General features: G+C 44.7%; 1 protein-coding gene across 1 annotated transcript; it reads right to left on the bottom strand.

Moving 5' to 3' along the window:
* Positions 1 to 9,220: 9,220 nt before the first annotated feature.
* ANKK1 (ankyrin repeat and kinase domain containing 1) lies at positions 9,221 to 26,608 on the bottom strand. The gene is given in 12 exon segments (XM_061592486.1): positions 9,221 to 9,636; positions 9,639 to 10,234; positions 12,047 to 12,275; positions 14,374 to 14,422; positions 14,698 to 14,816; positions 15,550 to 15,588; positions 17,229 to 17,278; positions 17,775 to 17,926; positions 18,965 to 19,259; positions 21,701 to 21,929; positions 24,860 to 25,004; positions 26,273 to 26,608. Coding segments are annotated over 12 exon segments (2,655 nt in total).
* Between the last annotated feature and the right edge of the window lie 237 nt (positions 26,609 to 26,845).

Genomic DNA, 26,845 nt, shown 5'->3' with positions numbered 1-26,845 from the left:
CACAGTGCTATTAAATTAAACATACATGTAACTGGCCAATTGCCAAGAAAATCCAACACGGTCACATTTGACTTCAAAAGAGGAAACTTCACAAAAATGAGGGGATTGGTAAAAAGAAAGCTGAAAAACAAAGTCCAGAGGGTCACATCACTCAAAAATGCTTGGAAGTTGTTTAAAAACACTATATTAGAAGCTCAACTGGAGTGCATACCGCAGATCAGAAAAGGTACCGCCAGGGCCAAGAAGATGCCAGCATGGTTAACGAGCAAAGTCAAGGAAGCTCTTAGAGGCAAAAAGTCTTCCTTCAGAAAATGGAAGTCTTGTCCGAATGAAGAAAATAAAAAAGAACACAAACTCTGGCAAAAGAAATGCAAGAAGACAATAAGGGATGCTAAAAAAGAATTTGAGGAGCACATTGCTAAGAACATAAAAACCAACAACAAAAAATTCTATAAATACATTCAAAGCAGGAGACCATCCAGGGAGGCGATTGGACCCTTGGATGATAAGGGAATCAAAGGTGTACTAAAGAACGATAAGGAGATTGCAGAGAAGCTAAATGAATTCTTTGCATCTGTCTTCACAGTGGAAGATATAGGGCAGATCCCTGAACCTGAACTAACATTTGCAGGAAGGGATTCTGAGGAACTGAGACAAATAGTGGTAACGAGAGAGGAAGTTCTAAGCTTAATGGACAATATAAAAACTGACAAGTCACCGGGCCCGGATGGCATCCACCCGAGAGTTCTCAAAGAACTCAAATGTGAAATTGCTGATCTGCTAACTAAAATATGTAACTTGTCCCTTGGGTCCTCCTCCGTGCCTGAGGACTGGAAAGTGGCAAATGTAATGCCAATCTTCAAAAAGGGATCCAGAGGGGATCCCGGAAATTACAGGCCAGTTAGCTTAACTTCTGTCCCTGGAAAACTGGTAGAAAGTATTATTAAAGCTAGATTAACTAAGCACATAGAAGAACAAGCCTTGCTGAAGCAGAGCCAGCATGGCTTCTGCAAGGGAAAGTCCTGTCTCAGTAACCTATTAGAATTCTTTGAGAGTGTCAACAAGCATATAGATAGAGGTGATCCAGTGGACATAGTGTACTTAGACTTTCAAAAAGCGTTTGACAAGGTACCTCACCAAAGGCTTCTGAGGAAGCTTAGCAGTCATGGAATAAGAGGAGAGGTCCTCTTGTGGATAAGGAATTGGTTAAGAAGCAGAAAGCAGAGAGTAGGAATAAATGGACAGTTCTCCCAATGGAGGGCTGTAGAAAGTGGAGTCTCTCAAGGATCGGTATTGGGACCTGTACTTTTCAACTTGTTCATTAATGACCTAGAATTAGGAGTGAGCAGTGAAGTGGCCAAGTTTGCTGACGACACTAAATTGTTCAGGGTTGTTAAAACAAAAAGGGATTGCGAAGAGCTCCAAAAAGACCTCTCCAAACTGAGTGAATGGGTGGAAAAATGGCAAATGCAATTCAATATAAACAAGTGTAAAATTATGCATATTGGAGCAAAAAACCTTAATTTCACATATATGCTCATGGGGTCTGAACTGGCGGTGACCGACCAGGAGAGAGACCTCGGGGTTGTAGTGGACAGCACGATGAAAATGTCGACCCAGTGTGCGGCAGCTGTGAAAAAGGCAAATTCCATGCTAGCAATAATTAGGAAAGGTATTGAAAATAAAACAGCCGATATCATAATGCCGTTGTATAAATCTATGGTGCGGCCGCATTTGGAATACTGTGTACAGTTCTGGTCGCCTTATCTCAAAAAGGATATTCTAGAGTTGGAAAAGGTTCAGAAGAGGGCAACCAGAATGATCAAGGGGATGGAGCGACTCCCTTACGAGGAAAGGTTGCAGCATTTGGGGCTTTTGAGTTTAGAGAAAAGGCGGGTCAGAGGAGACATGATAGAAGTGTATAAAATTATGCATGGCATTGAGAAAGTGGATAGAGAAAAGTTCTTCTCCCTCTCTCATAATACTAGAACTCGTGGACATTCAAAGAAGCTGAATGTTGGAAGATTCAGGACAGACAAAAGGAAGTACTTCTTTACTCAGCGCATAGTTAAACTATGGAATTTGCTCCCACAAGATGCAGTGATGGCCACCAGCTTGGACGGCTTTAAAAGAAGATTAGACAAATTCATGGAGGACAGGGCTATCAATGGCTACTAGCCATGATGGCTGTGCTCTGCCACCCTAGTCAGAGGCAGCATGCTTCTGAAAACCAGTTGCCGGAAGCCTCAGGAGGGGAGAGTGTTCTTGCACTCGGGTCCTGCTTGCAGGCTTCCCCCAGGCACCTGGTTGGCCACTGTGAGAACAGGATGCTGGACTAGATGGGCCACTGGCCTGATCCAGCAGGCTCTTCTTATGTTCTTATGTTCTTAACAACAACAAGTTGTGCCTCATCTTTGGCTGACTTGTTCTACTGTCACAGAATGTTCACAAACATTGTCACTGTTGAGGTATAGAAGGTTTAGGCACTGAATGCTGGTCAAATGGTGTTGCTGCTCTGAGGGAAATTAATTATCAAGAGGAGGGGTAAAGCTTCCCAACAGCAAGGCTGTGTGGTGGATGTGCTATTGGCAGGAAGGAGAGACTGGCTGAGTAAAGTGGGACTCCTTAAGGACAGAAGGTCATAAGAAGTGCCCTGCTGGATCAGACCAAGAGTCCATTGAGTTCAGCATCTTGCTTCTCACAGTGGCTAGCCTCTGGGAAGCTTGCAAGCAGAAGACAGAGGGACTAACCCTCTCCTGCTGTTGTTCCCCAACAATCAGACCTTCAGAGATAGACTGCCTCTGAAGATGGAGGGTCCATTAATCCATCGTGATGGCTCTCAGCTGTTGATAGACCTCTCCACCTCTCTCCATGAATTTGTCTAATCCCTTTTTAAAGCCATCTAAGGGAATGGCCATCATCACCATATCTTGTGGCAATGAGTTCCTTATTATGTGCTGTGCGAAGAGAACTTCCTTTTGTTTTCGCTGAATCGCCAGCTAATTGACTTTATTGGATGATTATGAGAGAGGGAGAGAAAATCCTCACTGTAACTACTTTATCCACACCACTTGCCATTTTATAAAACTCTGTGGTGCAGTCATCTCTTGTCCTAAGTTCCAGCGTTTCGAAGGTTTTTCTTTGCAGGGAAGGTGTTCCAACTGTCTGATTAGTTTTGGTTGGCCTTTCCTAGAGATGTCGGAGAATTCTAATGGAAATGGAAATGGAAGCAGAAATTGCCGATGTTTGCTTATTTGTCCCATGTACAAAATGGAAATCATCAGTCCAGTGAATATGATCAGAATTCACTGTTGTTGTTGCTTTCAGTCTGCAAACAATATGTAACTGATTACTCCCCCTCCATCTTTTGCATTGGTTTCCTTTGCATTGAAATGAATCAAGTGGAATAATGTAATGACAATGTAATTTACATGATTAATAGCATAAATCGAACAAGTTACATAAGCTACATCAGGTTGCCATACTGGAGAGCAAAACTAATAACATAGTTTTAGTGGAATATGAACTGAAGTAGGACGGAAACAGTGCTGCATAAGATGAATACAGGGCGGAATGGGAAATGATGCCTTCTTGCAACCCTGGCCTTTCTGCTAGAAAGCTTAGTGAGAAGAAGCCTGAGGTAGAGGGTTGGGAGGACTATCCAAAATGTAACCCAATAGCCCAGAATAAACAGATTAATTTCCTGGGCATCTGCTGGATATCCAAACAGTTAAATCTGCAGCTCTGTAGCAGACCTGAGGGGGTGGCATAGTCATAACATGTCGCAGGGTGAAGGCCTCAGGCTCTTGGTGCAAATCCTAATATCTCGGTTAAATTCCTTATAATGTTTAATTTCATCTAAACTCTCCACTCATCCTAAGCATAGTCTAGTGTCTGAGGGGAAGAAAGAATCTGCACTTAACTGTTTTTTTTTTTTTTAAATCAAAGGTTTTCAAAAGCTTTTTGAAGCTTTTGTCCTTCTGTTTCTTCCTTTTGACAAGTTTGTGGCATTTCAGATGTTGGGAGGTCAGACTTAGCTATGTGGAACCAAAAGCCTTCCGGTCTCCCTTTCTTTCCCCGCAGAAAGCAAAGGGGAAAGAATCCACAGGAAATGTATATGACCTTGATCTTGTGAAGACATCAGCTGGCTAATTGCCGGGAATATACTTGACCTGCATTTCAAGGGCACATCCCTTTTGACAAGCTTAATTTCTATATTTTACCCAAAAAGCAGGACATGCTGTGCCCTTTTCCAAATTGGACAAGTGGCCTTCCTCCCTCCCTCCCTCTTCCATCCACTCAGGCCTTGACATTTTCCTCCGCATCACCCGTCAAAGGAGTACACTGCCAGGACTTAGCTGTCAGATTGCAGCAGAAGTCACTCTGACCCAGAATTTCATCTCTCTCTTATTGAAAGCACTCCACAACTTCTCGAAGGGCAATATTTATCACAGCTTCCAACATGACAGGACAATTTTCAACACGAATTCTGGGCTAAAAACCAAAGTTTCCCACCACCAGCACTCTTGCTCTGCAGTGGCTCTCCCCCCCCCCCACCGCCGCTCTGCCAACCTCCAGTCAAGAGCTCTTTAGGCTGTGATCTCATGAAACACGATATCACTTCATAAAACTTGGCTCCGTATTATCCTTGATACCCTCTGGTTGTGATTCTGCGTGCAGCCAGGCTCCTAAGGGATTTCAGCACAATTTAACAGTGTTTGAAGGCTTTGCAGCCTCCAAGAACACAAACCAGAAAAAAATCATAAAGAAACTGAAGGTTGTGATTCGATGCACGCTCACCCAGGAGCAAGCACATCAGACTCAGTGAGACTCCCTTGTAAGTAAACATGGTTAATTCCCAAAAGATTGCCTCATCCTTTATATATCCAACCGGCCACTGCGTTCTGCAGCAGAGGGCTTCTGGCAGATACCATCTCATCAGGAGGTCCATTCCCTACAATGTTGGGAAAAGGCTTTTAATGTGGCGGCATCAGCCATTGGGATTCCTTCCCAGGACATAGCAGGCAGGTGCTTCTCTAAGGCTCCGTTTATACTAGACATTTAAAGCCGTATCATACACTTTAAACAGTCAACGCTTTCCTCAAAGAATCCCAGGAACTGTAGTGTGTGGTTGCTGAGAGTTGTTGGGAGCCCCATTTGCTATATCTGAATGGCTCTTTGGCAGTCTGAAGCCCCTGTCTAGAAGCACCTCAAAACTTCTTGCAGAGCTGGCACCAGACCGCAGCAGGCCCTTGAAGTAGGGGGTTGGACTACTCGATGGCCTACAAGGCCCCTTCCAACTCTATGATTCTATGGTGGCACTGCCGCTGCTGGGGACTTAAATAGGCCTGGCCATGTGAGCATGTATCATCACCCAAGATGGGGGCAGGGACACATTGATGCCCCCGCCACCATCTTGGGTGATGACAAGAATGTGTGCAGAGTGCACTGATGTGGTGACGCAGCAACGTGGGAAGTGGTGTAGCCAGCCCACACTGGCAGAGGAGGCATGTTGCCTGAGAAGGTGGCTCCCGCTCCACGATCCGTGCCAGCACTGGGTCACGGGGCACATGCTCCAGAATCCAATGCTAGCATGGATCATGGAACAGGAGCTACACCCGCCCAGCCCCAGCTGCAGGAGCCCCTGTTAGCCGCAGGGGCCCACGGCCAGTGCCTAACCTGGCCACCCACTGGCACCAGGCCTGGCTGGAAAAATGTATTTTTTCTAGACCATGACACCAGTCCTATGGTAGCCAAAAGTGTGTTTACCTTTGACAAAAAGGAATATTCTAAAATGACAACTAAAACATCATTGTCTTTGGACACATAATGAGGAGACATGATTCACTAGAAAAGACAATAATGCTGGGAAAAACAGAAGGGAGTAGAAAAAGAGGAAGGCCAAACAAGAGATGGATTGATTCTAGACCTGAACTTACAAGATCTGAACAGGGTAGTTTATAACAGATGCTGTTGGTGGTTGCTGATTCATAGGGTTGCCATAAGTTGTAATCGACTTGAAGGTATGTAACAATAACAAATGAAACCAAAGCACACTGGAAGAGCCCTGCTGGATCAGATCAAGCATCCATCTAGTGTAGCACCGTCTTTCTCTTGAGTGGGGGGTTGGACTTGATGGCCTTACAGGCCCCTTCCAACTCTACTATTCTATGATTCTCACAGCAGCCCCCCAAATGCTTCTTAGAGGTCGGGAAGAAAGGCATATATGCAAGAGCCTTCTCTTGTTGCTCCCTCTCTCAACTGGCATGCAATGGAACTGTGGAACAGCTTACCGGAGGAGATACGCCTGGCGCCTACGGTTCTTTCTTTTAGGCGCCAGGTTAAGACCTGGCTATACTCCCAGGCATTTTAATGTTCAATGTTTTTATGTTTAATGTTTTAGTTTAATTTTGTTGCTTTTTGTTACTGATTTTATTCTAATATTGTATTTTAATCTTGTTTTGTACACCGCCCAGAGAGCTATTAGCTATGGGCGGTTTAGAAATGAAATAAACAATAAACAATAATAATAATAATATAGCCATCTTGACAAACAGCCAGAGAAATACTTCTTCTTTGAATGCCCAGCTGATCCTCTCTCTTCTTCCCAGCCGCTGTCAAGTTCTTTTTCCCCATTACAAAAAGCAGCTGCTGTGTTTCCACTCCACAGACTTTGTTTAAATAGAGGCAGCCCACTTCTATATGTACTATGTTCAGTGGTGCTTGTTCCCAAGTAAGGGTGCCTTCAGGAACCCTGAGTGATCTGTGCTAGAGACTCAAAAATTATCCTAATCCAGCTTTTCTGAGTTCCTGAGCTCTTCTCCAGATTAAAGAGGCACAAAAAGACACCAAACTTCTCCCAGTGGGAAATGCAGACCTTCAAGAAAACGGTACTGATTACAGAAGAACGAGCTGGAGGCGAAACCTGGGAAGCGGCTTGGAGGTCTTAAAATATTTACATCTGCTTGCTTGCAGAAGCTCAACATGGAAGGGGAGGGTGGGAAAATAAAACTCTCAAAATCCATATCCCAGCAGATACACACGCACACACAAGTCACACCGAGAGAGGGCTTTCTATCAGCAAGTAAATCCTTCTTTAATATTCTGCTTTTGACAACTTAACCATCATCAAACAGCTTAAGGCCCATCAAGAGTTTCAGAGCCATTTATGCTTGAAAATGATGACATTTTCATTAGAGGAGAGCCTCACTCCTTCATCCAGAGCCAGCAAGACAGTCGTCTGTGCCATCACCGCCCTGCCAAGGGGGCAGGAAAATCTTACCACGCTTCAGCAGCTCCTCACAGACAACCAGTCTGCCAAGCAGTTAGATGCATATGGTAGAGCAAAGAGAAAAAGCTGTCTTGCATCGTAACATTGAGTCACCTAGCTCAGTATTGTCTGCACCAGGGGTCGCCAGCGTGGTGCCCTCCAGATGTTGCGAGCTCACCCTGAATCAGGAAGTCCTTGGCTTTTCTCTGCCACAAACTTGGTATATGGCCTTTGGACAAGCTGCTGGCTGCATTCTTGTGTAATGGTGAACCCTAGTTTAGCATTAGGTGCCTGAGCCTCGGGTTCATGTGCTCCTCAATCCAATCTCCCTGAGGAGGAGACTGGAAGCTTTCGTTTCTGTTTTCAGCCAACCATTGTGTTCAAATGGATAAACTATGGTTAGTGTGTTAACTATGGTTTACTGAAACAAACCAACTTCCGACTGTTCTTTATGATCTGCTTCACAGCCTCTGCTTAGGTGCTTGTCTGTGAGGACCATCAGGTTAGTGGGCACAAGGAGAAGGTGGCATCCCTGCCCAGAATTTTTTTTCTAACTGGAAAAAAAAAGGAAAGAGGGAAGGGAAAATGAAAACAAGAAGAGGGAAGTGGAAATTAGTAGGAATCAAGAGAAAGGAAGAAAGTCAGGAAGAAAAGAATGAAGGGAAATGCGAGAGGAGCCATCATAACAGAAGGAAGGTCCTTGCAAAGAACAGGGGAGTAAAGATGTAATATGCTTTTAGTATAAAGCAAGAGTGGGGAACCTCAGGCCTGGGAAGGGGGATACGGCCCTCCAGGCCTTTCTATCTGGCCCTTGGGACTCTCTCTAGGCAACACCCCCTCTTACTCAGCCACACTTCTCATTGGCTGTTCTCTGTGCCTCCTTTGTTGCTTTTGCCTGGTTGAAAAGTGTCCTTGAACTGGGATGATGCCCCTTGCTTGCCTAGGAGAGATGGGAGAGGCTGTGTGGGTGTGGAAAGCCCTGACTTTTGGGTGGCTGGAATGGATCCTGCCATACAAAGGTAAGAACCACATCCTTTACTCCGCCCCCTTTTGCCTCTGGCATTACAGTGCCCCCCCCCAAGTTTCCCCATGAGAGAATATGAACTGCGGGCTGAAGAGGGTTCTCTGCTCCTACTGAGTACAAAGTTATGAAGACTGAAACTGTTCGTCTCTATTGACTATTTTTTATCATTCATTTTATTTAGGTTAACAACCTAGCTCCTTGTTAAACTCCATATTGCCCAACTGCACAGAAGAACAAAACTTTGTTTCCACTGCACAAAATGTGATCAGCTGCACTTTGGAGCAAATTAAATTCTGCTTTGAAAAGCCGTTGCTCTTCAGATCTACAGTGTTAGGCTAGTGGGAGCAATGATCTGACTCTGGGAAAGGCAACTTTGTATGTTCCTCTGCCCAGCAGGGATAATACTGGCTTACGGCTGTTGTGTGGATCACTGAAATAATGTATGTGAAGCGAACATTCCCTCAAGTACTACATAAAGGTTAAGAAGTACTGTTACTACTATCCTCATCATCATTTGCGGCACCCACACACCTGTCCAAGGCCACAAACGAAATAACAAAGTTGATGAATCCTAGTCATATCTAAGGATGGTGCTGTTAGTCCCTGACTCTTTCCATCCTCTCCAGCGCTCTGGGCTGCCTGCCAGATGTGATCATTTAAGAGGAGTCAGATGCCCACCAATGCACCTATCTTTACGGAGTTCTCTCTCGCCTGCATGGAGAGTATGGAACGGCCTTTTTTGCCACATCCCAGACCAACTTTCCAAAAAGTACCTGAAGGAAACACTAAATGGGCAAAAGGTCAGCACGGTCCACGGGGAAGCATTCACAGAATGCCCTCTTGAGTTCTTAAGATCTTCCCCCAAACTCCAAGGCCAATCCAGCTCCAAGTTGGATTTGCTTGGGTGTTTTCTTAAAGTCTTCTCTTCACCCCTCATGGCCCTTTAGACTGGCTTTTGAGGACTCCTTGCCTTGCAGCAAGTCCACAATGCTTTGCTTCTGATTCCTGACGGCAAGCTGGAGAGGGGTGCACCCTGAACTGTCCTCCAGCTCTAGTAGGGCCCCAGCGTCGAGCAAAGTCTTTACGATGGCTGCATTATCTTTGAGCACCGCAAGGTGTATAGGCGTCCAGCCCACCTTGTTCTTGATGTTGATGTCTGCCTTGTGCTCAAGGAGGTTGAGGATGCTGGAGAAATCGCCCCGTTGCACTGCCAGGTGGAGTGGGGTCCAGCCAGAATTCTCAGCAACGTTGGGGTTTGTTCCACTCCTTAGCAACTTGGAAATCACAGTCTCCTCACTGTAGTGCACCGGCAAGTGTAGAGGAGTCCATTCCAGGCTGCCTCGTGGCCTTTGATGGAAGCCAGGTGCAAAGGTGTCCATCCTTTGTCCGTCCTCAGGTCCACAGTGGCTCCGTATTTTAGCAGCTTCTCACCGATAAGGTATTTCCCTTTCGCTGCAGCCATATGTAGAGCACTGTAATGATTCTGGTCCAGGCTGTTGACCTCTGCACCCTTCTTCAGAAGGTACTGGACCACCATGAATTTGCCTTTCTCTACAGCGAGATGAAGCGGAGTCCGAAGGTTCTTCTGCTTCCTTTCCAAGTCTGCTCCTTGGCTGACCAGCATTTTGACGAGCCTGATGTGCCCATAGCAAGCTGCCACATGCAAGGCAGTCTGTCCCTCATTCTCCTGCACGTTGGGGTCAGCTTGGCGTGACAGGAGGACCCGAACCACATTTTCAAAGTTGTTCTGGGAGGCCAAGTGGAGCGGTGTCCACCCATCAAGTTCTCGGGCATCAACATTGGCCTTGTGATCAAGCAACAGGCGTGCAATCCGGTCGTCTCCATTCTGAGCCACAAAATGAAGAGGTGACCACTTGTCCTCATCGGTCGTGTTGACATCTGCACCATGCTCAATAAGGAGCGAGATGGTCTCCAGAGACCTCTTTTGTTTTTTTTGTTTGTTTTTTTTAACAATAATTTTTATTCAAATTTTCATAAAACATACAAAACAAAATCATAAAACATTCAAAGACAAAAAACAAAACAAAACAAAAATGATTAAACAAAAAAATAAAATGTTGACTTCCCATTTGTCACAGATCAAATCAGTTGTAGGTCTACAATATATAACAATCCTGTCTCTTAAATTATATTATAAAATCACTTTCCTCCAGTAGTTATCTTAATTAATCATCAAATCTCATAAACATTACTTTATTCTTTCCACAAAAAGTCAAAGAGAGGTTTCAATTCTTTAAGAAATATATCTATCAATTTTTCTCCAAATAAACATGTCGATCAATCCATCTCGTTAATAATAATAATAATCTTATTGTCATAACCATAGTCCAAATAAACATATCGATTAATCCATCTCATCAAATCTGTTAAGTCCAATAATTTCAATAGCCATTATTCCATTATCCCTATTAATTCCATCTTCCATCTTCAATAGTCCTGTTAAGTCCAGTAATTTCAGTATCCAATCTTCCATTATCAGTATTCCATAATAATCTTGCTGTCATAGCCATAGTCATATAATAAGAGTCTGATGGGAATTTCCTCTATCCCAAATATTTTCTTGCCATCAATTCTGAATAAGTTGCTGAAATATTGTTGTAAAGTCATATCTCTGTTCTTCTTTTTTACAAAATGCACTGGCTCATCTCTTGAGAGTTTTTCCATTGTCACATGGCTGCAGTTAATTCCATAGATTTTCTCTATATCAAGCTCCATCACGTCATTCCAGTCCAGAAGATTATCCAAGCCATTGATAACTTTATCTCTAATATCTTCATTAATTTCTTCAGAGATAACATTAAATTCCAAACAGTAGATTTTATTTCTAATATCCATAAACTCCAGATCTTTTTCCAATTCCACATTTGTTCCAATCTCCAGGGCTTGTATCTTCCCTTTACTTTTTCTTTTCTCATCTCTGATCTCATTCTCCTCTCTCACAGGATCCCCTATTTCTTTAAGCTCCTGCGTCATTTTGCTCAGTTCAATTTTCAGCTCCTTACTGCCCTGTCACAGGGTTTGTTTCGTTATCTCAATCTCATCCATTATTTTCTGAAACATAATTACTTCCAGATTCTCAGCCACTTTCTTGATTGCCATTTTTAAAACCACGAAATCAAAACAAAACAAAAATAAAGAAGAACCACTTCTTATTTCAGCAACAATTGGGTTAATATTCCAGGCTTGATGACATCACAGGATAAACAGAGCAGCCTGCCTTATCTCTCTATGTTCAAGAATGCAAAACAAATTTAGTTCCCAGCATCAAAACAGTTAGTGGCGTCGTGAAGAAGCAGATTCGTCAAAATAAAATAGACCAAAAAGAGAATAGTCCCAGACAATATAATGTTCCTCGGAATAGAAATCCCTCTTCTGTTTATATCTTTAGAATGCACTTCCAGGACAGCTTTTTGCAATAGAAACAGAGATAAGCTGTTAATTTCGTGAATAACAGAGAAGAGTTATAGCCCACCCAGACGTTCTTTAAAGCTGATTCATTTGACAAATCTCTTTTTGCTGCAACAATTTAAACCAAGTAAAAAAAATAATAGAAAGAAGGGTGCTTGCCTGTTAGTCTGTTTTCTCTTTGAAGAAAAGATAAACGTATCGCATTAATCAGATAGAGCTTGTTCGGAAGTCCGTCCGGCATTGCTGGCTGGACCTTTTCTCATAAATTAATGAAATCCAGTCCTCCCAACAAAAACAGGCTTTTGAGGTTGATCTCCAGAGACCTCTTTTGGACAGCCAGGATGAGGGGAGCGTAATCACAGGCTATCTTCTTGTTCACATCTGCTCCCTGCCTCAACAGGATTTTCACCTTCTCCAGGTTCCCTGAAGCAACCATGAGGTGAAGGATGTTTTCATGGGTCTCATTGACTTTTTCCAACGTTATCAGAGCTTCAAAACTTTCAACCTCATTCTGGGGGAAACTGTGGAATTGATCCTTAGCATTCTCAGCATCTGAAAATAAGTTTTAAGGGTTTAAAAACAGCATGTGAGATCAGGAGCTATAGCCCAGGGATGGGGAACTTGTGGCCCTCCAGCTGTTGTTGGACTCCAACTCCCATTAGCTTCATCCAGTATGTCCAATGGCCAGGGATGATGGGAGTTGTAATCCAGCAATATCAGGAGGGCCACAAGATCCCCATCCCTGGGCTATAGGTCTGCTGAAACTTTGCCCAATACCATCTAAGAACTACTACTCTCAGCTGCAATGGAAAGTCGCTTACTTATTTATTTCATATATTGCCAGCTTTTCCTACAAAGGGCTCAAGGTGGCTCCTTGTACGTGGTTCGCCACTCCCCATTTTATCCTCACAACAACCCTGTGAGGTAGGCCTGACTGAGAGACAGTGACTGGGCCAAGATTGTCCAGTGAACTTCATGGCTGAGTGGGGATTTGAACTCCTAGGTCCTAGTCCACTGCACCACACTGGCTCTGATCGAACACATGATCTATCTCCGTCATAGATTTGCATTCCGCAATCTGTAAATGCATTATTTGTTCATGCTGTTCTGTCCATTCTTCAGCCAACAGAGCTATGCTACTTGACTGGCCACCAATAAGAAATCCTTCCCTTGGTCCTTTCACTTATCAACACAGCTGCCCTCACATATCCTGTCGGTTTGTGAAGCCTTCCAAATTATGCACTGCGGCCACATGTCCAGTCCAACTGATTATCCTGTTTACCTTGTGCCCTGAGTACTCACTTCCTTCCTGTGCCAAGTTTATTTCCTGCTCTCACCAGAATTGTGTTCCACAGTTGCAACCAGAAGCTTTCCATTCTGCCTGCTCAGGTTGTGTTGGGGGTCAAGCACCAATGCTTCCAACAAGTAACCGGAACTGGGGGGGTGGGACGGGGGGCAGACAGAAAGGCAAGCTCATTCTTCCCTTGGTGATTCCTTCTTTAGTAACAACTTGTTTGATCCTTCTCAGGTTTTACTTCCTTTCTTAGTTCGTCAGAGATGGTGTCTGTGCATGCAAGCCTAAAGGCCACATGCATGCCTGTTGTCAAAATATTTCCCAACAGTAATCAACTTTCTTTAGTGTTTCAACCAACCATCCTATCAGACTATTCATGTCCACACTCTACGGCAATATATATGTTTCCAAGCTCGATTCAAGGTGCTGGTTTTAACCTATAAAGCCTTACACAGCTTAGGACCACAATACCTGATGGACTGCCACTCCCGACATGAACCCATGCTCAACATCCAAGGCCCTCCTCCGGGTGCCTACTCCGAGGGAATGGCAACAAGGGAGAGGGCCTTCTCGGTGGTGGCCCCCAGATTATGGAATGATCTCCCTGATGAGGTGTACCTGGCGCCAACACTGTTATCTTTTCAGCACCAGGTTAAGACTTTCCTCTTCTCCCAGGCATTTTAGCATGTGTTTTTAAATTGTTTTTAATGTTTTTTAAATTGTGTTTTTAATTTTTTTGTGTTTTAAAATTTGTATATTTGCTTTTATTGTTTTTAATTGCTGTAAACCGCCCAGAGAGCTTCGACTATGGGGCAGTATATAAATGTAATAAATAAATAAATAACAGATAGTTTAAACATACTCTCTGTGCCTGCTTCCATCCCCTCGCCATATGGGTCACCCGCCTGGATGTTTACCCTGGAATAGGCTTATGAACTGTAGCTTTCTGTGTGATCCTCAATACATGCTGGAATTACACACAAACACCAGTTGATTCTCTCAAGTCCCAAGCAGATGGTTTTTAGGTCACCAACTCCTTAACATTTTTAGGTTTCCAAGAGATTGTCAGCATCTAGTCACTAACAGGTCTTTGAGGTGATCTCTTTAATTGACCCAAGTTTCAAGCTCCATTTAGGCTGAGAACTCTCAGGCACCTTAAATGTTGCTGCCTGCAGGCATATCTTACAAAGCCTAGACTGAAGAAGAAAAAATACTGGGCACAGGATCTCAAAATGTAGGACAATACATTAGGTTGGATTCTCTTATCTAGCCCAAGAACAGCACATGCTGAACAAAGTGGCAGAGAGGGTTTGCAAATGAAAATGAGTTTTAGATCCTAATAAAACGGACACTCACCACTTTTGTGTGTTCCCTGAAAGGGACTGGATCCTTTTGTATCACTTCTCTTAGTATCGCAGACATGGAAAAGAACATGCATACAATTACCAATGTAACAATATGAATAATATGTACAACACTATAAATATGCACAGCGCATTAGAAAGCAAGTCCTACAATTGACCTTCAGATATTTTGCATCAGTTGAAATGCAAAACATGTATTCTTCTGAATATGCAACACACAGAGAATTGCCCAAAGGGGATGAAATCCTCCCCCCTAATTTAGGGCAAATGCTCTACATATAAATTCCCTACAGTAGCAGGATTGCTTTCCCCTTACCTCTTTACTCCCAGAGAAACTGGGCTTCAGTGACATCTTCCTGGAGAGGCGCTCATTCTCCAGGTCCACCAGGGGCCGTTGGATTAGGGACAGTAGCGTGTCCGTCTCCACCACGACATCTAAGCAAGTGGAAAAGGCTGGCGATGAGTTTGCCTCAAAGACTCACAGTGCCATTTCCCATGCATCTGAAGAATGTTGGAAGGCCAGTTAGTGATGGCACAGGATGCCGCATGTTCTGGAGAGGCTCTGCTTCATGCTCCACTATGACTACTAGAGGTGCAATTGGTGGAGACAGAAGAAAGGCCCTTCTCCATGACAGTAGCACCTATAGGCCATAGCTCATGGCAGAATACCCACTTTGCATGCAGATGGTCCCAGGTTCAGTCTCTAGCATCTACAGCTAAAGGATCTCACGTGATGGGAAATAACCCTGCCTAAGACCCTGAAGAGAGCGACTGCCTGTCAGACTGGACAATATTTGGTTTGATCAGGGATGGGGAACCTGCAGTCCTCCAGATTTTGTTGGATTCCATCTTCCATCAGCACTGGCAGCCAGCATAGCCAACAGCCAGGGATGATGAGAGTTGTAGTAGCCCAGCAACATCTAGAAGGCCACCGGTTCCCATCCCTGGGCTAGATGGAACAATGGTCTGTGATCTTTGGATAAGGTTGAAAGCCCAGTTGGAATGTGGTTTGGGAAGCAGCTCTCAAGAAGAATCCTTTCAGCTACCAGACCTGCGAAACTCGGCCTCCTCTGTGGCTCGTGGTCCCAGCATCTCTTCATCAAGTCAACCATCTGTTGACATTCTGCTGGCCAGTCATCACAGATGGCCTCCAAGGAGGGACGCTTACCTGTTGCCACGCTGATGATGACAGCCATTGTTTTGGCCTCTGTAAACAAAACAAAACAAAAAGGACCAGTAAAATGGCAAATGTGCCGTGAAGCAGAAGGATTTCTGGGATGTAGCTACAATGACAACCTCTAGTTTCTACTAATTCTTTTTTAGGATAGCATCCTATGGACAGGCAGAGAAGGAGATCCATCCTCAGTGAAGGAGGTTCGCCTTTGGAGGCCTCCTCCTGGTTGCCATGGAGGTCCACCGCAGTTGCTCCTTTGCTGTTGATGCCCTGGCAGGGAAAAGGGAAAAGAGGAGGCATCCCAGGGGCATGTAGGGGGCACACTGCCAGCGGGACATTCGGAGCCACAGGACAAAAATGCATATAGTGCCATACAAAGTGTTGATTTTGTTCAGTATTTTTTTAAAATGGACATTTTATATTCTGTATAAACCGCTTATAGATTATGGATGATTAAGTGCTCTATGAATCCTGTTGAACAAATAAAAATGAATTAGAGGGTCAAGTGTGCATAATAACATGCAAAACTGCATTAAATTTAGGGAAATTCTATGAGTCAAAATTGCACACAAAAATGTGCATATTAGGAGAAATGTGCACTAAACAATATTTTGTAAGGCTTTCTTTACAAGGGATTTTTATAAGGAAATGTGACAAACTGAATTTAAGATTGAAACAAAAATGGGAAAGGGAGATGAATTGTAACTGACAAATTTGTCCATCCGTTGTGGAGAGAGGCTGGGGAAACAGTGACAGTGGTCCACTGAAGAAGCATCCTCTCCAGAAAGATCAAGCTTAATCTCTCCTTTTAAAGTTTTAGACACCAGCCTCCATCCAGGCATTTAGCTGGCTTTATAGAGCATGCCTTGAGTTGGGCTGATTCACAAGAATTTCATCCCACTGTTTTAAGTATTGACGTTATTTTGCATCTGCCTCTTATATTTTGCTGCAGTTTTCATCCTGCTGTTTTTATGGATTTTGTTTTAATTTCCTTTTGTGCAGTTTCTTTTTATTTGGCTGTTACTTGCTTGGGGAGCTTGTTATTTTCAAGCTGAAATGGAGGCTATAAATACTGGAGGGGGGCATCTTTTTACTTATTTATTTTTAAAATTTTAAATATATTGCTAGGCTGACTTTTTAGACATAAGCCCACACAAGGCAGGTTACCTGTCATAAAAGCACAATATAATTCAAACAAGAAACTCAACAAGTTATATGGAAGCAGCACAACATTACTTTGAAAATATAGGCTGGTTAAAATAGATAACCCAAGGGTGATGTAAATTCCAATGGATAAAAAAAGCTATACATTCTGAATAAATAAATGAAAAAGAACACATTTCCCTCATAAACAACACCTTCCCCATTCACCCTGATGGAGTGATATACCATTGGTTAGGTATTCTCTTCTGGCTGCAGAACTGTTCCTTCTCTTGCAGGGGTGGGAAACCTGCAGTCATCCTAATGATGTTGGGACTCAGATCTCATCAACTCTGGCCATTGGCCATCTTGGCTGGCTAATGGAAGTTGGAGTCCAACAACATCTGGAGGGCCACAGGTTTGCCATCTTTGTTCCAGAAGGAGTTATTGGAAGGCTGTCCAGACACTTCCTCGGTCCCTAATCTGAATTAGGATAGCCCTGTGAGTGTGAGTTCCCACTCCACCAGAATTACCTGGATATGGCTTCTTCTGGGTAAGAATCTCCCAGATGACAATCCCAAAGCTTGAGGACATGAAATGAAAACAAAATTAATAAGAATTTTAAAAAAGCACTGTTAGGAGGTATTAGTAACACATGGGGCTTAAACACAGGAGGGATCTGAAAACTGAAATCTGGTTGTGTGGAGCAACAAGATGTTTTGCAGCCTGAGTGTACAGGACAAAATGGTGCCTCCCCCCACTCCATGTACAGAAGGCAACAAGACTGCAGCTGGATATTGTAACTTCAACACAGGCAATGGGGAGCATCCCCCATCTCACCTGAGTGCAGCTGGCTCGCCTAGGAGGCACAGGGCAGGCTGCATAACACACACACAACTCTGCCAGGAACTGCTGCCTGAAGTAGTCACCTTATTCTACCTAACGAAAGGGCCGGCCCTGGTCAGCAAGCTGAGAAGTGGCAAGCAACTCAGCAGTGGTAAGAAGCTAAATCAACCCCACCAGTGAATGGATAACTGGCAACTCAGAGAGAGAGAGAGGGGGGATAGGTCAATGCTTACCTATAGACATCAAATTCAGTTCCTGAACAGCTGGAGTTCTGCAGAAGTGTCTCAGGAGGGATGTAGCACAAGCTGCCCCTCTGGGCTGACCTCTCAATGTACTGCATTTGACTTGACTGTTCCACCCACTGGGAGAATCCAAAATCTGAAATCTGAGGTCAGTGTGAAATAAAAGTACACTTTTCACATCCACTAATGCTACTCCATTCATCTCCTTAGTTTTCTCTGGGCATGGGGTGGGGAGCACTTGTGTGAGAGTCTCTGTATGTTGTGCAGAATTTGCTTTAATTAAGACTGGAGCCCCAAAACACACACACATTCACAGACATTTGAAATGTGGACTTTGCAAATTTTAATATTTGTTTTTAAGAGACACATCCTATTGTAAAAGAAAAAAACACCCTTTTTATCTACTAGTAAACATCAGTGCAATAATATCATGAGTTAAGTGACACAATTTTGCACTTTAAATTCCATATTTTGCACAGCACCTGACTGTAGCAGTAGCAGAAAAGTTATTTTTGCTTAAGAAAAGCCAATTTTGAGGGAAATAAATTTAAGATTAGAATAAGTTTTTCTTGCATTTGTAGCCTTTCACTGCAGGTTTGAATAGGTTCTTTTGATGACTGATGACTGGGTGGTGACTATTGTGGTCTTGGGACATTTGTCCAACTGCTGTCAGAAGAACAGAGGATTTTGTGCTAAGTATTTATTTATTTATGTTGCTTAATATTTCAAATAATCTCTAAGTGGTATACAACATAAAAATAATAAACAAAACCAGTAAGATAGTAGTATAAAAGCATATAAAACAAATAAAAACAGGAATTCACAGAATTCATACAGACAAATATATCGAATGTTCAAACCTTCTTCCTGTCACAATAGCATTTGAGATTCAGTTCCTTTTTTTTAAGGTACAAGAGTTGTTATGAGGTGCAAGTGTATGTAAGACCACAAATCCTAATAGCCTTAAAAAACACAACTTTTAAAAAAAACAACCCATGTTATCAAGATGCAGTGCTTGAAATCCACTGATCACAGGAGGAACCTTTCACAAGATCACTTTCCTAAATGAATACTAAGGATGTCAGAGATCAAATCTGGGACCTTCTGCATGCAAACCTATGTATGTCCTGCTACTGAGCTATGGTCTCTCCTGCTAATCCTGCTTCTCAGACTGCCCTCACCTTCACATGCATGTTGGCGTCCAGCAGGATATTTCCTGGCTTTAGGTTCAAGTGAAGCAAAGGAGGTCTCAGGCTGTGCAAGAAGTTCATGGCCAAACTTGTCTCATGGATGATCCGGAACTTGAGCTGCCAAGCCATCTGATGGGTGGGAAGAATCTTCTCCAAGGACCCGTTGGCCATGTATTCCATGACAACCCCCAAGGGGCTATCACATACACCACAGATGGACACAACGTGCTGGAATTTGATTTTCTCCATCTTGGCTGCCTCTTCAATTAGACGGTTCATGTTGGTTCTACAGGAGGAAATGTGGAGCATTACTGCCATGTTTTGGGCCCATAACAGTGAAATAAACAAATCCATGTTCTGAAGCACTGCACATTGGCATACTTCAACTCCGGTGATAGATGCAGGTCAGTGCACAAGATCAGCTGAGATGGTACTAAGTGGTGAAGCCTAGATAGGATTATTATTATTATCATTGCTGCTGCTGCTGCTGCTGCTGCGGTTTTTTGCCATGGTGAGCATTTCTATGAATGCAATGTGCAGTCTGGTTTAGGAATGGAGAAGTCCATTTTAAACTGATTTCTAAGTGGAATTTGGTGGTTCTGACCCAGTCAAGCTTTGCCCACCTTCAACTGCCTCTTGCATCATGTCTACTTGCATCCAAATCACTCATTTTCCCCTCGTCTCTCATAATACTACAACCCAAGGGGGTCATCCAATGAAGCTGAATGTTGGAAGATTCAGGACAGATAAAAGAAAAGTCCTTCTTCACATGATGCAGAGTTAAACTGAGGAACTCGTTTGCACAAGAGATAGCGATGGCCACCAACTTGGATGGCCTTAAAAGAGAATTAGACAAATTCATGGAGGATAAGGCTACTAGCCACAATGACTATGCTCTCCCTACACTGCTGGGGGCAATTGGGTTTGATTTAGTTCACATTTAAAGCATTATCTGGTCTCTTGCTGGGAGGAAGGGAGGGATATAAATCCAATAATAAATAAATATTTATTTATTTATTTTGGGGTGTACTTAGAAAGCCCTTGACCCAAAGCCTGGGAAACACTGACCTGGAGAACCAGAAGTTCCCCATCCAAGAGTCAACAACCGGATGCCTCCAGGAAGTGCACAAATATGGCATAAAGCAGGGATGAGGAACCGGTGGCCCTCCAGAAGAAGAGAAATTCGATTCAGTTTGCATTTAAAGCCCAGTCTATCAAATCTGCACTTTCCAAAGCAAATATTTATTTATTTTATTTATTTATTTAATTTCATTTATAAACCGCCCATAGCCAATGGCTCCCTGGGCGGTGTACAACATACAATAATACAATAAATCAACAAAAATCACTAGATATAAAATACAGATACATAATAACACTAAACAGTATTGAGATAACTAAAACATTAAAACATTAAAATATATAAAATGCATTAAAATGCCTGGGAGAATAGGAAGGTTTTAGCCTGGCGCCGAAAGGATAACAACGTAGGCGCCAGGCGTACCTCCTTGGGGAGACTGTTCCACAATTCGGGGGCCACCACCGAAAAGGCCCTGGATCTTGTCATTACCCTCCGAGCTTCTCGATGAGTCGGTACTCGGAGGAGGGCCTTAGATGTCGAACGAAGTGCACGGGTAGGTTCATAGCGGGAGAGGCGTTCCATCAGGTATTGCGGGCCCACACCGTGTAAGGCTTTATAGGTCAATACCAGCACCTTGAATCTGGCCCAGAAACAAATCGGCAACCAGTGCAAGCGGGCCAGAACAGGTGTAATATGTGAGGACCGATTGGTCCTCGTCAACAGTCTGGCTGCTGTGTTTTGCACTAGCTGCAGCTTCCGAACCGTCTTCAAGGGCAGCCCCACGTAGAGTGCATTACAGTAATCCAGTCTAGAGGTCACTAGAGCATGAACAACTGAGGCGAGGTCATCAAAAGCTAAACACAGCCACCCCTTGAAATCTGCACTTATCTGAATTTTGCGATGCACTTCTCCAACCAAACAATGTTTACAAAAACACAGATATTGGAGGAAAGTGTGCGTAAGAATGAATGTGTGCTTTCTTGTGGAGTATGTTGTGTCTCAAGAGTTGAGGAGGGGGTAGCAATGCTGTGACAACGGTAGGATTGAGTAATGGTTTCAGAGGGACAGTGGGGTAAACAAAGGGTGGGGGTGTTAAAATGCCTTTGAAAATTTGGCATAATTTATGGATGACCCAAAATTGTTTTTGTTTTGTTTTGGGGTTTTTTTTTTTTAAACTTAACTCCAAGAATTAATCAGAAACTTTGAGCTAAATTAAACATTGAGTGACAGAGCCCATCTGCAAAACTGATACTTTTAAAGACACCCTTTCAGTTGATTGCTCTCTTACCCAAACAGGCAATGCCTTGTTTTGCCTGGATGCCATGTAACATTAATCAGTGTGTGCTTCTCATGTGACTGCTCTGGTTCCACATTCTGTTTAATAACTTGCCTGACTGGTTGGTGCAGCTCAAAACACGTTGAAGGCTGCCAAGCAAATTGGCTTCAGGCACTTGACAATATGAACCTGAAGCAAGCCGGGCATGCCCCATCCCATCTCCTGTCGAACGCTGTTCCCATTGCTTTGGCCGAGCACGGTGGTCACTCTAGTCCCAAAGTATGAGCGAAAGACATCCACAGAGTCTTTCAAACAGAAATCTGGCAAGGTCCCTTCTCCAAAAATGATCTATCACATCCAGGCAGATTACCTGTCAGGGCTAGAATCCTGTGGAAAGCAAGAGGAGCATTTCACCGCAAAGGCAGTCTTCCATCGCTTGTGTTTCACTCGGAAGACTTGGCCAAAAAGCCCACTGGCCACCTTGAGCCAATCTCCTTCAAAATCCTCCTTGGTGAACATAGTTAGGCTGCCCGAGTGCCAGTCCACTTCCAGAAGCACAATCAGGTAAGAGCCCTCCTCCTCCTCCTCCTCCTCCTCTGCTTTTGACGAGATGAAGGAATCCCAGGGAGGGAGAAATGACTTCCTGGTTCTGGGTTGCCAAGGGCGGGCAGAGTGAGACGTGCCTATTGCTCTCTGTTGCATTTGTTTGGAACGAGTCTCAAAGGAACCACAAGGTCCATAGTATGCAGCAGGCAGTGGTGCCCCCCCAAAAACAAACTGGCTCTTACTCGAGCAAGACAACAAACAAGAAAAGGACATAGGAACCTTTGGTCCATCTAGCTCAGTGCTGGCTACACTGAGTAGCAGTGGCTCCCCAGGGTTTCAAGCAGGGGATGCTCCCAGCCTTATCGAGAAATGCTAGGATGCAAAGCATGTGCTCCACCACTGACCTACAGCCTCCCTTGTTCTGCACAGAGCCTTTGCCAATACAGGTGGGGAAGCAACAGCCATGAGCCCCCCCAGCCTAACCTTTTCTCTCCCCTGCCTCCTTTTCCACTTTCCCTTGCGTCCCTTGCTCGCTGTGTCATCTCTGAGTCCCCACGCCACTACAACAGACTTCCTAGGAGCCAATCAGCATGAAAAGGAAGGGTGTGTGTTAGCTACTGAGAAGAGTCTTCTTCCCTTGCACTCAGACTGAGGCTGAATGCAATAGTCGCCTACAGCAAAGCGTTTCTATTAGCCACACCTGGTGGGAGAACAGGTTGATCTGCTGATCAGTTGCAAAATCCCTTTGAAGCTGATTAAAAACAAAGACTCGAGCTGCTCCCACCTTTTTACAGTCAAAAGGGGCGGGGCTTGACTAGAGCTGTGTGCCCCTGTTTTCAGAAGGTGGAGAAGCACGGGAACCGGCAGAACAGGGAGTGTCTCTCTACCCTGGCTCCAATCATCACGAAAGGGCAAGGACTCTACTTGCTGGCTTTCATGCTGATTGGCTCATACATAGGGACCCTGCTGGGACCCTGCTCCACACAAAGGAAGGGGTCTACGACCCACAGTGACCCCAGACAACTACTCTCCTGGCTGTCGGAGGCTTTGCACCAATGCCGACCGCAGCTGGAAAGGGCTGTTGCACTCATGCCCCACCTGCGGACCTCCCAGAGACTTCTGGTCGGCCACTGTGATAAACAGGCTACCAGACAAGACTGGTCTTTCATTTGATCCAACAGAGCTCTTCTTATGTTCAGTGCAGGCAGGGAGCCTGAACAGTGCTGCCATTCCCACATTGCATGGTGTGCCCAAGAGAATCTTCAGCGGCATGCAAGCATGCGCCCTTGCCTGTGTGCGGGCGCTTCACCCAAGGAACCCCAAATCCCAGATGCGAGCGCTGTGGTAAAATGTGATTGGGGAATGCTTTGAAGGAACCTGGGGAGATGCCCCGAGGCCCAAAGAGGTGTGTTAAGGAAGAGAAAGGAAATATCCCACAAACATAGAAAACTGTCTCACTGAATCAGACCACTGGTCCATCTAGCTCAGTAGTGCCTACACTGATTGGCAGCAGCACTCCAGGGTGTCAGACAGGGAGTCTCTCCCTGCCAAAAGATGCTGCCGGGAACTGAACTGGGACCTTCTGCATGCAAGGCAGATGCTCTGCCCCTGAGCCAAGACTTCCTCCGGAGCTGCCCCAATTCGTTTCAAGTAGAACGACAGATGCAGTTAGTTAGAATGCAGACTCTGAATGTAATGGTCTTACTGGGGGGAGCAGAGAGGGGCTTTTTTGATGATAATGTGTATTTCTTACTTCAAAATGTGATAAGGCCGCTTGCTGCATTTGGGGGCTTTCCTGCTCGTTCTGCCAAGTGGGGCCCTGGACATCTGCCCCAAAGTTCTGCAGTGACACAGCACTACTTATCTGGTGACTTCAGCCTGTCCTCTTTTTGCCCCCCCTCCAACAGATGCAATTGTTTTCTGCTGGGAAACAATGGGGCGGTTCTATAGAGGGGGGGGCAGAAGAGGTTGGGGGAGGCACGTGCTTTGGGGCATCCTGTCACAAACAGAGGTTTTGGTAAACAGCACTGTGCTGCAGGGTTTTGCAGAACCTGGGGCCTGATCTAGATGCTATTTTACACATAGATGAAAAAATTGACTGCTTCTCCTTACATACCACTACTTTATGAATTGGTCATGTCTTCCCATTATGCCAATTACAAAAATAATTACGTTTTGCTGCAATGCAGCAAACGACACCACTTTTTGAATGCAATAAGAGGGACGCACTTCTTTCACTACACAGTACTCAGCATGAGAGCTTTCTGCTATAGGGCGGTCTAGAAATGTAATTAAATAAATAAAAATAAATAAATAAATATTTGTTTCTCTTAGTTTCTGCATCGCTCCACACTGATTCTAGCTGTCCTACTGCACCTTCAAGAGAGGCATTTCCTCTGAGCATTATAGTGGCTGGGATATATTTTGCAACCAATTTGGCAAAATAGGGACGTGTTGACACCTGTGAAGATACCTCAGCAGATGGTCCAGAAAGCACCTGATTATTCATGATATCCACAAGTTATTTTCCAGGCAGAGTTGATTGTATAGGAGTGTCTGCTGAGGACAGAATAGACAAAGGTTGTGTCTTCAGTCTCTCATCTGCCGTGGGGGGCTTGGATGAAATGGGATGGAACAGTGGCGTTCATATCATAAAAAGGCATTTCTGTTGCAATAGGAAATGCTTCTGCATAGGGGTTATTTAAGGCTGCAGATTCTTTGCGTCCCTTTCCAGTTGAGAGTGCTGGGAAATTTGACATCATGCGGGGTACATATCACACTTTAGAAAGAGTCTTTCCAAACTGTTCATTGATGAAGAAGCCACGTGATGTGGGGCTGAAGGCGTGATATGTCATCCGTCCTCTAATGGCAGATTCATGTTCCTAGGTGAGGATGCAGTCAAAGAGTCTTCAATATTCTTATGATCTTCAGGATGATCTTCAGTGGGAAGCATTAGCACTGAGCTCAGTGGGGGCTTACTTACAGCCTGTGATATCTGAAGGGAGTTTGTCAGTCTCCGAGAGGTAGAGGGCTCCGTCAAGGAGTGCTGTGGGGGAAACTTGGAGAGGGTGCTCAGCATTCAGTTGGGGGTGATAATGTTTTGGTTTGTTGCTCGACAGGCACAATTTCTGGAGGAGAGTGATGGTGCTTAACAGACGTTAGCAGATAGCGAAAGTTGATTGTTCTCTTCCAGTTTTTCGGAATCAAGAGCAGATGACTGAAACTCTTCGCCATGGTCCTTGATCTGTCCAGTTTTTGTTCTCGTGGTATGTTCCATCAACCCGTAGGGGACTGGATTGGCTCTCATAAGAACATAAGAACATAAGAAGAGCCTGCTGGATCAGGCCAGTGGCCCATCTAGTCCAGCATCCTGTTCTCACAGTGGCCAACCAGATGCCCATGGGAAGCCCGCAAGCAGGACCCGAGTGCAAGAACACTCTCCCCTCCTGAGGCTTCCAGCAACTGGTTTTCAGAAGCATGCTGCCTCTGACTAGGGTGGCAGAGCACAGCCATCAAGGCTAGTAGCCATTGATAGCCCTGTCCTCCATGAATTTGTCTAATCTTCTTTTAAAGCCGTCCAAGCTGGTGGCCATTACTGCGTCTTGTGGGAGCAAATTCCATAGTTTTACTATGCGCTGAGTAAAGAAGTACTTCCTTTTGCCTGTCCTGAATCAGGAGGTGCTGGAAGGCTGGTTTGTGGAGAGCTCTTCACTCTCTGTCCTGGGGGTGTGAGGAGTCACAGGCAGTAATGTAGTGTCAAAGTTAGAAGTGCAGGGTTCCTTCATGATAATCACAGCCACACTCCTCCCCCCTCCTTTTTGCTGCAGGGTTGAGAATAAGATCCTTGTGAATGCTTTCTTCCACAACAACAGATGTCCCTAGGAGCAATACGCATGAAAAGAGAGTGTAAGCTACTGAGAAGAGTCTTCTCAGTGGCTGACTCACCTCCTTGCACTCTGATTGGCTCTGATCAGCAGAAAAGGACAAAGAAGCAAGTTAGAAGATTATTTCAGTGGCAACACACTCCCCTTTCATGCTGATTGGCCCATAGGATGCTGGAGACGTAGGGACCCTGCTCCCCAAAAGTAAAGGGTCTAAGACCCCGCGAGACCCTGGACGACTACACCCTTCATCACAAGAAGAACAGGTGCGTCTTGAAGTTACAAACCAGGATGGACAGGTGTGAGTATATTTGGCTTCTTGGTTTCAGCATCTTCAGAAGTGAATACTTCTAGTGATTGGGATTCAGTATGGACAAAGGCAGAGGTGTTGGCTTGAGGTGGACAAGGAAACTCATATCAACTGATGGATGATTGAAAGGGGTAGAGGAAGGCATTTGGGGTATGTGATTCTCATTTGGGGGTAGGGGCTTCACACACCCCAATTTTGCTGATACATCCAACAGCTCATGTTCTGTGACGGCATGGGCAGACATCACTAGCAACTGAGAAGGGACATAGGCATCTGGTCTCTGCGGGTTGGCATCGATAGAGGCTGGCAATCCTCTTTCCAGTGATGCCCCATTTGTCTTTGGCTCATCACGGGCATGAACAGATGTAACCAAACGACGGGACTCATCAATAAAAGAGGCAGAGCCTCCTGTCACTTGTGACTGGACACATGGTGGCCCATTCATGCCTGAAATGCTCACCACTAGCATGGTGTGCCAGTGGGCATATACTTGGGCAGGCAGGGAGAGAGCCTCAGCATTAAAAGGTGCCAGTTTTGGCATAGTACGGTTAAGGAAAGATGTGCTCAGGACATTCAAGTCAGCAGCAGATGTGCCTGTCACATCTGGCTCAACCTGAGAAGGGACAGCTGGCCCTGGGGGTGTTACTCTAATAATGAGTAGTAGCAGCGGAAACGCCTAGCAGTGGCTGCTCAGCCTGCAGAGGCACAAATATGTCTAATGCTGTTCCCTGCAATTCACCATGTGCAAGAGTTGACAACAATGGTCATTTCTGCTCGG

Source organism: Rhineura floridana, chromosome 12 (genome assembly GCF_030035675.1).
Source record: "Rhineura floridana isolate rRhiFlo1 chromosome 12, rRhiFlo1.hap2, whole genome shotgun sequence".
NCBI classification, from domain to species: Eukaryota; Metazoa; Chordata; class Lepidosauria; order Squamata; family Rhineuridae; genus Rhineura; species Rhineura floridana.
This window is presented reverse-complemented; position numbering and strand designations above follow the sequence as displayed.